General features: G+C 44.5%; 2 protein-coding genes across 2 annotated transcripts; one reads left to right on the forward strand and one right to left on the reverse strand.

Annotated features, from left to right (window-relative positions):
* Positions 1 to 2,907: 2,907 nt before the first annotated feature.
* LOC131022643 (uncharacterized) lies at positions 2,908 to 4,801 on the forward strand. Its single transcript, XM_057952155.1, has 2 exons — positions 2,908 to 3,595; positions 3,691 to 4,801. The coding sequence occupies exons 1-2, from the start codon at positions 2,945 to 2,947 to the stop codon at positions 4,024 to 4,026; spliced, it is 987 nt and encodes a 328-aa protein (XP_057808138.1). The 5' UTR covers positions 2,908 to 2,944; the 3' UTR covers positions 4,027 to 4,801.
* A 4,261-nt stretch (positions 4,802 to 9,062) lies between these two features.
* LOC131022967 (uncharacterized) lies at positions 9,063 to 11,000 on the reverse strand. Its single transcript, XM_057952507.1, has 3 exons — positions 10,856 to 11,000; positions 9,756 to 10,799; positions 9,063 to 9,613 (listed from the first exon to the last, which is right to left on the reverse strand). The coding sequence occupies exons 1-3, from the start codon at positions 10,998 to 11,000 to the stop codon at positions 9,063 to 9,065; spliced, it is 1,740 nt and encodes a 579-aa protein (XP_057808490.1).
* Positions 11,001 to 11,240: the final 240 nt, after the last annotated feature.

Consider the following 11,240-nt stretch of genomic DNA (forward strand, 5'->3'; position numbering starts at 1 on the left):
CTAGCCACGTTGCATATGTAATATTGCTCTTCCCCATCTTTCCTAAAACAGTAGTTTACATGACAATCAAGTCCGGAAAAATGAAACCTGCCGTAGATATGCTGAAGCTTTAGTAGACTCGTGCAAGCAGTTGAACACTAAAGTCGTCAACCTTTGGACAGCCCTTCAGCAAAGGCAGGATTGGGCAACAACTTGTTTTACGTAAGTTTGTGCTTTTCCTTACGTTTACAAGAAACCTTAGGTAAAACAGGCGTACATATTTCAGATGTCACATTTCCACATATATATCATTGTAAAATTTAACCAAGATCTCCAACATTTCTGAATTTTTGTCCTTATATATTGCATTCAAACTAATCTATTGGTAAGCGCAGAGATGGAATCCATTTTACACCAGAAGGGAGCCAAATTGTGGTGAAGGAGATTCTGAAGGTTATAGAAGAGGCTGACTGGGAACCTAGCCTCTTTTGGGTGTCGATGCCAATTGAATTGGCCGAAGATTCGCCTTATTACATGGTTCATCCCAACGATAAAGGTAAGACCATCAACGCCTCTTATGGCATCTCTAGTTGGAAAATCAAGTGGACTGCCGATAATATTCGCTCCAAGCTTTGAAACATTAAGGGCTGTTAATACTAATCCATCATAAACTCTTATGTCTATTAACACCATGCAGATATTGGTCACTGAACTGTTCATGATTTCTTAGAATGTAATCCAATATAGATTGCGTTTTGTATATAATAGGGTTGCCCTTTACTAGAATTGATAAACTTTATGCAAGTTTCAAATACTTGATAAACTTTATGCAGGTAACGAGGGAACATTATGTCGAGATTTTATTTGGAAAGAACAATTACAAATTATAGCATCTCCAACCCAAACCAAAAACTTATCATATTCATGTTTTTTTTTTTGGTGAATAGTAAAAACCTATACTTGAGTTTCTACTATTCACAAACCCATTTCATTTTTTGAGTCTTACAAATTGCAATTTGAAACTCAAAACTAGGAAATGAAACAAGAATATTGGAGATAGGTGTGATATTATGAAATACCATGCCAAAAACAGTAGGCTAAGTTTGAGCTAAATTAAATATTTTTAGTTAAATACAGACTAATTAATCATTTTTAATTAAGTTTGGGCTAATTAAGGTGTGGGATATGTAGAAAAAATGACTATTTTAATTAATTATATAAAAGTGTTGATTATAAAATTTATTACTACAACATCAAAATAATAATAAATAACAATAAATATAACGTAAATATTATATTATATATTGTTTTATTAAATTAAAAATACTGACAATAATAAAAAGAGTGCATGATTAATTTAGTAAATGATTAATTCAATAATTTTATTTATTTATTACTAATCTAACAATACATTATTGTGTATAAAAATATTATAAAGTTGTTATGGTTTAATGTGCAATTTTAAAAACTATATATATTTGATTGTAAAAGTATAAAAGTTAATATGTGAAGGAAAGTATACTTTTATTTTTAAGTTCGTGGATTGAAATAAAATTACTATTTAATATGACAGATATTAAAAAATAGATTTGAATTGAATTTGTGGGTTGGAGACGGCCTTTTCTTACGGGTTGGTAAGAAACTGAGTCAACGGAATCTTTCCTTTTTTGAAAAAACTAGTAAAACTTAAGATGCATTGAATATTTATTCATAAATCAAATTTGATGATATTTAGAAAAGAATTAGTATTATAAAAAAAGAGAAAAAAGAGTGAAAAAATTGATGGGAGAAGAGAGAAAAAAATTGGAAGGAGAAAACTCCTCTTTTATATATTATATAGATATAGATGTTTATGTCTCGTCACTTTCCATGCTAATCACGTTGATTAGAGTTAAATAATGCGTTAAGTATTAGACATCCACCGGCTTTGATCCAATTTCAACATGTTTTATAGTAACACGTTTTGTCAATTTGTAGCTAGATAGATAGACAAGTCCAAATTTTATGTGGTTTGATTTTGATTTCCCGATCAACATTTAAATACACGTTATATTTTATGTCAACATGGAGAAAATTTACACTACATCACTAAATTATTTGGATGCGTCTATTTTGCCATGAATCATGAAAATATGCTATTATTGCAACGATTCATAAAATATGTTTGAAATTAAAATTGATTAGGTCAAAGTAGGTGAAGTTTTTAGATAGTTTAGTAACGTATGTTAGATACAACAACTTCATGAATTTTACACGGATTTTATCAACTCAATAGACAAACCCCTTTTTATCCAATAAAATAAATAGATTATCTCTGAACTAAGAGATTTGTTTTGAGTGATATGATAGATAAATGAAAATAGTTCAAGCTAATCTACTTTTTGATGAATTAATTAATTTTAAATTTATTTGACCATGTTATTCTTCAAATAGTCAATTATATATTTAAATTAATATATTATTTTAGCCCATTTCATATAATAAACAGAAAACTAGAAACTTTTATTGTTATAAATTTACTATTTATTCCTGATGATATATATATTTTTTTAAAATATAACCTAACTCCATTCTCCCGAATTCAGCCCTACCCCAAACTCTGCCCTTTACAATAGTATTTTGATAAAAAAAATGTTACTATCTCTACAATTTTATTCGTGGGACTAAAATATTCTTTTACTATGCTCCCTTCATCCCCCATAAGAGCATCAACAACGGCGGGATCGAGCCCGGCCTATCGCACCCGCCAGCGTTCCCCTGCAAAGAATTTACTGATAGTAACTCGGCTTTGGCAGCCAACGACCTGTTTTCCCTGTATCCACGCACAACTATATGTAAAATTATGCGTTAGTAGATGTATACATTGTCATTACCTTGATTCTAGCGATCTAACTTTGTTCGTTTGCAGGGATGTCGTGGAGACAGAAATGCCGAACCACGCTGCTGACCGACCGTCCCTCTGGCAATGGGGGACAGGGCTCTGGGGACACCAGTTCTAGAACCGACATTGCAGAGCATCCTGCGGGCTCTGGGATGGACACCTCCCGGACGGTGTCGGATACTGCTGGGGTGGTTACCCCTATTTAGCGCTTCCCCCCCAGGCAAGGGGAAAGATATGGAAGTCCTGGGTTTGTTCAGCCCGGATAGCCAGAGGGCTGGCGGCTCAGGCTCAGGCTCCGGCTCTGGCCAGGTGGAGGGGGGATCCGCCATTTTTGCGGGTATCATCCCCGTGGTGGACATCTCTGAGGATGCCACTGCTCCCGAAGAAGTCCAAGATATCCCTACTCCTGCATTCACCAGGAAAATGAAGGGTGCTGTGCTGGCCCTTGCAGAGAAGCGAAGGAAGGAGAGCCTGCAAAAGGGCAGCAGGCTGGTAGATCCAGAGGGTGAGCCGACAGGTGAAGCGGAGGCCACCTCCATGGATGCTGAAGGGGGCAAGACTCTGGCCCTGACTGCAGGGGCATCGGAGGCCTCTGGCTCCAAGCCAGTTTCATCCATGAAAGGGCGAGAATTTGTCCGCAAGTTGCTTATCCAGATCCATCCCAAGGATCGGGATGCAACTAAGAAGATGAAGCGGGCGAGACTAGCCAGCAGCCTTGGCCAACTGTGGATTCAGGTACCCTACAGTATTTACCTTGTTAGTATTTAGAGTGTTTAATATTTGCTTTTTTGATTGCTCTGCTCTGACACTTTCCCTCTGCTTCCTTGCAGCTGGAGTCCCAGGTTGGTGAGGCGATCCAGTGCATCGACGATTACGATGTACTGGAGAAAGACCTGCAAAAGGAAAGGGAGGCGCAGGCGAAGCGTCACGAGGAGGTCACAGGCATGGTGGAGCGCTTCAGCCATGCTGAGGCGGATGCCGCTGCGCTGCAGGCCCGGGTTGATCAACTGGAGGTGGAGAAGGCCTCTCTGGCCTCTGAGCTGGAAAGGGCCAAAAAAGAGGGGTATGGGAACCTTGTACGGTTCCGGATGCAGTACCAGGAAGAGTACAAAGAGTCCAAGCGCCGCTGGAAGGTGGTTTGTAAAGATGCCCTAAGTCGTGGTTAAAAGCTGGGTGCCCGGGACCAGCGCCTGGAATTCTTCATTTCTCCCCAGGGCCAGCAGTTCATGGATATAATGCTGGAGGGTACCCTGGCAGCCTTTCAGAGGACTCCCGATTACCTGGAGGGGTTCTCCCAGCTCTTCGCCCACGTGATAAAAGAGACCGCACTGAAGACGGCGGAGATGCTGGGGGTGTCAGGGGAACAGGCCGCTGCTTTGGACCTGGAAGTCTTGATGGACAACATCAAGGATGATGACCTCAACCGGCTGCTGGGTATCCCTGCTAATTCCCCGGAGAAGCCCGAGTGGTGGTATCCAGTTCTGGAGAAAGCCCTTTATCAATTTGCTTTCTGGGTTTGCTCTGACCCGGTGCCGACTACTCTCAAGTACCGGCCCTCCTTCTGCAGTTCCTTGGCAAAATTCGTGGACCAACTAAGGGGTCAAGCTGGTACTAGCTCCCGGGGATTCGAGCAGTACAACATGGAGCCCCCTTTGCCCTCTGGCCTTGCGACCTCCACCTTTGAAGATCCCGCTTCCTCCTCCGCAGCTGTGGACTAGCTCTATGCCCTGTACAAGGATGAAAAGAAATATACCAAAGAGGCGTTGAAGCTGTTGGACACAGAACAACGTTTGCGCGAGGTGGACGATTCGGACACCTTGCCGGTGTTCGAAGAAGGGGGTCCCTTTGGCGAGGCCTCTGTTGCTGCTGCTGATCCCGTGATTTCGGACTCCACTGCTCCTGCTCCTCCCTCCTAGCTGACTTTGCTATCTCTTCCCTCCCTCTCCAGACTTGTAATTGAAAATTTATATGTAAATGTTTTGCTACACTTGAATAATGTACAACTTTATCGCGCTTGATCTATTAATAGATTCCTTTTGTCATTTCTCCTTCGTATTGTTTCGTTGCTATTGTTCTATTTTTGAATTGGGTGTGAATTGTATCCTGGTGCTCCGAGGTGTAATTTGTTTGTTTCCTTTGCATAAGCTTTGGGTTTCGATTTTTTGTTGAAGTATTTGTGATTCCTCTGGTTAGCTTTCTTCTGGACGGTTCCTCTGATTATGGCGAGGTTGGTAGTTCTATTCCTCCTATGTGATTCCTCTGAATGATTTGTTGGAATTGTTGCGATTTCTCTGCCTTCCATGGCTCTGACCTCTTCACAGCATGCCCTGGCTTAGCTTGCTCCTTCATTGTTCTGACTCTTCCTTATGTGCGTTTCTCTGACCCTTCCTTTCTGAGTATCTCTCTGATGCCTCCTCTCTGGGCGCTCCTTTGACGTTTCCCTGCAAGCCATTCCTCTGGCGCTTTCCTTCTAGGTGCTCATTTGACGCTTCCCTTCTAGGCGCTCCTCTGACGCTTCCCTTCTAGGCGCTCCTCTGACGCCTCCCTTCTAGCTATTCCTCTGATGTTTCCCTTCTAGGCATTCCTCTGACGTTTCCCTTCTAGGCATTCCTCTGCCGCTTCCCTCTTTAGGCTGGAACATTCTGCACGGAGCCTAGCTGGTCATAGGGACCCAGCTAACTTTCGCGGCTTACGATTTAAATAGTAACCCTCTGCACGGAGTTTGGATGATCCGAGAGATGCATACGACTTTCGTGGCTTACGATTGAACAGTAACCCTCTGCACGGAGTTTGGATGATCCGAGGGATGCATCCGACTTTCGTGGCTTACGATTGAACAGTAACCCTCTGCACGGAGTTTGGTTGATCCGAGGGATGCATCCGACTTTCGTGGCTTACGATTGAACAGTAACCCTCTGCACGGAGTTTGGATGATCCGAGGGATGCATCCGACTTTCGTGGCTTACGATTGAACAGTAGCCCTCTGCGCGGTGCATGGATGATCCGGGGGATGCATCCAACTTTCGCGGCTTATGATTAAAGTGATCTCTCTGCTCTTCCCTTTTCGTGGATGTTGACCTTGAATGTTTGTTTTCCCCTTGATTTGCTGAGTAGCAATTTATATTAAAATTATGAATTATGGGTATATACCCTACTCCCCCCTTTGGTGACATGTGCAATGTTCTGCATGAACATGTTAAGTAAAATATGCAACGTAAAATGAAATAGTTAAAATAAACGAGTCAACGCTAGGGAATTCTCTAAAACCACGCATCCAATTTTCTTGATAACATGGCCCCGAACCTCGTTAAAACCCCTGTGGGGAAAAAGAGTATTCGGTCTACAATTTGGTATTTTGTTGAGCAAGGTTACACATGAAACTTTTTAAAAGTATTGATATTCCATGGTCTGGGGAGAGTTCTGCCGTCTGGATCCGATAATATGTACGCTCCACCGCCCAAGACCTCTGTGATGATGAAAGGGCCCTCCCAATTTGGCTCGAACTTGCCCACTGGTTTCAGAGCGTCGGCCCGTTTGAGAACTAGGTTGCCCTTGGTCAGTTTGCACGCTCTGACCCTCTTGTCGTATTCAGCTTTGATGATGCTTTTGTATTTCGTTGCTCTGACTTGGGCTTCATCCCTCTGTGCTTCCACTAGGTCCAGTTCTGATCTGCGGAGTTCCGAATTTTGCTCTGTGTTGTATGTTGTTATTCAATATGACTCCAGTCTGGCCTCCGCCGGTACCACCGCTTTGGATCCATACACCAGAGTAAATGGTGCTTCTCCGGTTGCTATTTTTGGGCTAGTGCGATAGGCCCAGAGTACGGTGTCTAGCTCCTCGACCCACTTCCCTCTGCTCTGGTTCAAACGCTTCTTGATCCCCTCACAAATTGTCCTATTTGCCAATTTCACCTGCCCATTTGCTTGCGGATGAGCAACTGAGACAAAACGTTGTGTTATGTCCATGCGCTCACAGAAATCTGCAATCCTCTGCCCTGTGAATTGAGTTCCATTGTCCGATATAATAATTCTGGGGACCCCATATCGACAGCATATATTGCGCCAAATGAACCGCTCCACCGTTACTTCGTCAATCTTTGATACGGCCTCGACCTCTACCCATTTAGAGAAATAATCTATCGCAACAATGAGAAAGCATCTGCCCCCTGGTGCCGTGGGTAGTTTTCCAACGATGTCTATACCCCATTTTTCAAATGGGCAAGAAGCATACATTATTCCCATGGTCGCTCCTGGGACATTGATCCTTCCGGCATGCCTCTAACAAGCCTCGCATTTACGAACGAATTCTTTGGCGTCCTTGGTGATGTTTGGCCAATAGAACCCTGCCCGAATAATTTTTCGTATGAGATCCCTGAATCCCGTGTGCCCACCACAACAACCTGCATGAATTTCTGTTAAAGCAAAGTTAGCCTCCTCAGGAGATAAACATTTTAGTAAAGGATGGGTGAAGGAACGCTTGTAGAGTTGATAATTGATCAAGCAATAATTTTCGTATCGTGCCCTCTGATTAGATTCTTTGTTCAGCCGCTCCCCTGTCTTGAGAAAATGTATAATTGGAGCCCGCCAATTATCCTGAATTTCCACCGCAAAAACCTGGGAAGTTCTCATTTCTCTGGTATCGCAGAGCAGCGTAATCTCATCACTCTAAGTCTGTTCCACTGCACTGGCAACTCGTGCCAATAGGTCTGCTTTGGTGTTCTCCTCCCGGGAAATCTGTTCTATTTTGAATTCCATGAATTTCTTCTTCATTTCGTTGATCTTGTTGTGATACGCCCGCATCCGATCCTCTTTAATATGATATCCTCCCGAGAATTGTTGAGCCACCAATTGCGAATCAGTTCTAATGATGACACATTCGGCCCGCAGTTCTGACAGAATGTGCGCAGCTCTGACCACAGCCTCATATTCGGCCTCATTGTTGGACATTTTACAAGTAAACTTTATAGCAAACTGGTACACCTCTGAACTTGGATAGACGACATACACCCCGATCCCACATCCCTCTTTCGTGACTGATCCATCCATGAAGGCTATCCAAAATTCTTGCACCGGTCGACGAGTAGTTTCCTGAATGAAGTCCGCAAGTGCTTGCGCCTTGATGGCCATCCTTGGTTCGTAATCCACGTTGTACTCCCCTAATTCCACTGCCCATTTCACCATGCGCCCTGAGAGGTCTGGCCTGCCTAACACTTGCTTGAAGGGTAGGGCAATTCGGACCACCACCCGGTGTGACAAGAAATAGGGTCTTAACTTCCGAGCCGCGACCATGACTGCCAGAGCAGCCTTTTCGATTTCTGAGTAGTTTAACTCAGGGCCTTGAATCACCCGGCTGACAAAATAAATTGGCCTCTGATGATTCCTCTCTTCTCTGATGAGGACGGAGCCGACGGATTCTTCTCCCACTGCTATGTATAGGTATAACACTTCCCCCAGAATTGGCTTGTTCAGAGTCGGGAGCTCTGCCAAGTATGCTTTAAGATCATCAAAGGCTGTTCGGCATTCCGCGGTCCACTAAAACTTGGACCCCTTCCTTAGAATCTTAAAGAATGGCAGGCTCCGTTCTGCCGATTGTGAGATGAACCTGCTCAGAGCAGTAATACGCCCGTTTAGAGTCTGTACCTCTTTGATCCCTCTGGGTGGTGTCATATCCATGATGGCTTTGACCTTATCCGAATTTACTTCGATTCCCACAGGGGTGACTTTATATCCCAATAATTTCCCTGTAGTAACCCCGAAAGTGCATTTCGATGGGTTAAGCATAAGTCTATGATTTCGAATGACTGCGAAGATTTCTTCTAAGTCAGAGACATGGTCCTCCACTCTGACGCTGTGCTCCAGCATGTCATCGACATACACCGATATATTCTTGGATAGTTGGTCTTTGAATATCTTTTCCATCACCCTCTGATATGTAGCTCCCGCATTTTTTAAACCGAACGGCATGTTTCTCCAAACGAAAACCCTACAACAGACTGCGAAGGCAATTTTAGCAATGTCCCCTCTGTGCATTTTAACCTGGTGATATCCCTGGTAGGCATCCATCATGGATAATAGCGCGCAGCCCGAGGTGGAGTCCACAAGATGATCAATCCTCGGCAGGGGATAATGGTCCTTCAGACAAGCGGCATTCAAATCTCTGTAGTCTACGCACATACGCCAAGTGTTCGTCTTCTTTGCCACCATTACGGCGTTTGAAATCCACTGATGGATACCAGAGCGGATTTCTCTGTGTTATCCCGATCATTTAGCAGCTCTGTCAATTCCTGCCATTCCTCTGCCAGAGCAGCGACATCGCCCACCTTCCCTTTCTTCCTAGTATCTGGTCCCTCTGCTATCCTTTCTCTTTTCTGACCCGAAGAATGTGTAAGTATTCGCACATGGCACTCCTTTGACATTTTTTTATCACCCCATACTTCCCCTACTCTTCCACCTGCGATGGGGAATTTCATCTTCAGGTGGAACATTGAAATAACTGCTCTGAATGCTGTCAGAGCGGGGCGTCCAAGTATCACATTATAAGATGGTTTGGGCATATCTACAACTAGGAATCGTATCATCCTGGTTTTGCAAGCATCCGTCCTACCGAGGGTGACTGGTAGCTCCACGAATCCCATCGGCATGACGATTTCCCCCCCAAATCCGAACAAGAGGGCGTTCATGGGCTCGATGTTAGCTTCAATCCCCATATTCTGCAAACATTCCAGATATAGAATGTTCACTGCACTTCCTGAATCTACAAAAATGCGATGTACAATACAAGATGTTATATCTGCTGTGAAGACCAGTGCATCATCATGGGGGTACATTAGCGTTTGTAGGTCCTCTGACCCGAAAGTAATGACCGAATCATCGGCTACACCTGTGATCTCAATTACCTGCTTGGGGTAATACCCCGACCTTACCGCCCGCACGACTTGTTTCTTGGCCCGATTGGAAGTTGGTATCCCATTCTCGCCGAAAATCATATGTGTTTCCCTTCTGGGGGGGGGGAAGTGCCCGACCCTGCACGGCCCCTTTATGTTGATCGCGGTTTTCCTCCGGGCATCGATTCCGGTCATTCCCCTGAGCTTGTCTCTGATCATTTCCTTGATCCTGCCTCTGACCCTGGCCTTCGTTTCCTCTGGCTATAAACTGATCCAGATTACCCTGGCGCACTAAAAACTCCAGTTGGTGTTTGAGATGCCCACATTGTTTTGTATAATGCCCGTAAGAATTGTGGTATTTACATAGTTTATTATTAGGCCCCGGCTGCGGCTGCCCATCCCTGTAAGTTCCTGGTGCCTTGAAGAATGGCTGATTCTTAATTATATGAAAGATCTCCTCCTGTGGTATGTTCAAGGGGGTGTATTCGTCGAAACGATTGACTTCATTTACAGTGGGCTGCTGGCGAGGTGGCACCTCTGTCTGCGGAGGAAGTGCCCTCGAGGGAAGCCCTCTGAAGGGAGCCGCCTGATCCTGGTTCCTGTTACTCTGCTCCGGTGTAGCTTCGGCCCTTTTAGCCTTGTGTTTATCATTCTCGGCCTTTCGCGCCATCCTGGCGTCCTCCAATTGCAAGTACCCTGGTAACCTTGCCATGATATCGTCGAAATCCCAGGCTGGCCTGATTTGTAATTCATCGAAGAAGAGCCCCAGCTTCAACCCTCTGACGTAGGTACAATTCTTTATGTGCGACTTCGCCTCTGGCACCTCCAGAGCGGTGAGATTGGATCGGGCAGTGTACTCCCGTAGTGTTTCATTTTGATCTTGCTTTATGTCCATCAAGGAAAGGGCTGACTTCCCAACCCTTCGTGAACTCGCGAATTGCCTCAGAAAACGTGTTTGCAGATCCTCAAAAGAATGAATGGAATTTGGGGCCAGAGTTCCAAACCACAGCTGGGCTGGCCCAGTCAGGGTAGTAGAGAATATTCGGCATTTGATGCCTTCCGTATACATGTGCAGTGTAACAGGTTAAGGTGTACCTCTGGGTCAGTGGTACCATCATAATCTAATGAGATACGCTTGTAGCTCCTTGGCAGAGTATCCACCAGAATGTTAGCGGAAAACGGGCTCCGGCTGGTGGTGGTATGGACCTTTGATGTTTTGGCCCGCTTGTCGTCCTTGTACCTCCCATGTTCCCTCATTTCCTTTGGCGAGTCGTGAGCGTGATGACGCTTGTGACCCCTATGTCCCTATCTTCCAGAGGTGTATTCCTGGTCCCGTCCCTCTGTCCGTTCAGTCTGTCGCGACTTCTCTGACCGATGTGATTTCTCTGACCGGTATCATTTCGCTGCTCGGTGAGATCTCTCTGGCCTTTGTACTTTCTCAATTCTCTGAGATTTCTCTCTCAGAGTATCCTCCAAGTCCTTGAGCTGGTTCTTCAG

Source organism: Salvia miltiorrhiza, chromosome 4 (genome assembly GCF_028751815.1).
Source record: "Salvia miltiorrhiza cultivar Shanhuang (shh) chromosome 4, IMPLAD_Smil_shh, whole genome shotgun sequence".
Lineage (NCBI taxonomy): Eukaryota > Viridiplantae > Streptophyta > Magnoliopsida > Lamiales > Lamiaceae > Salvia > Salvia miltiorrhiza.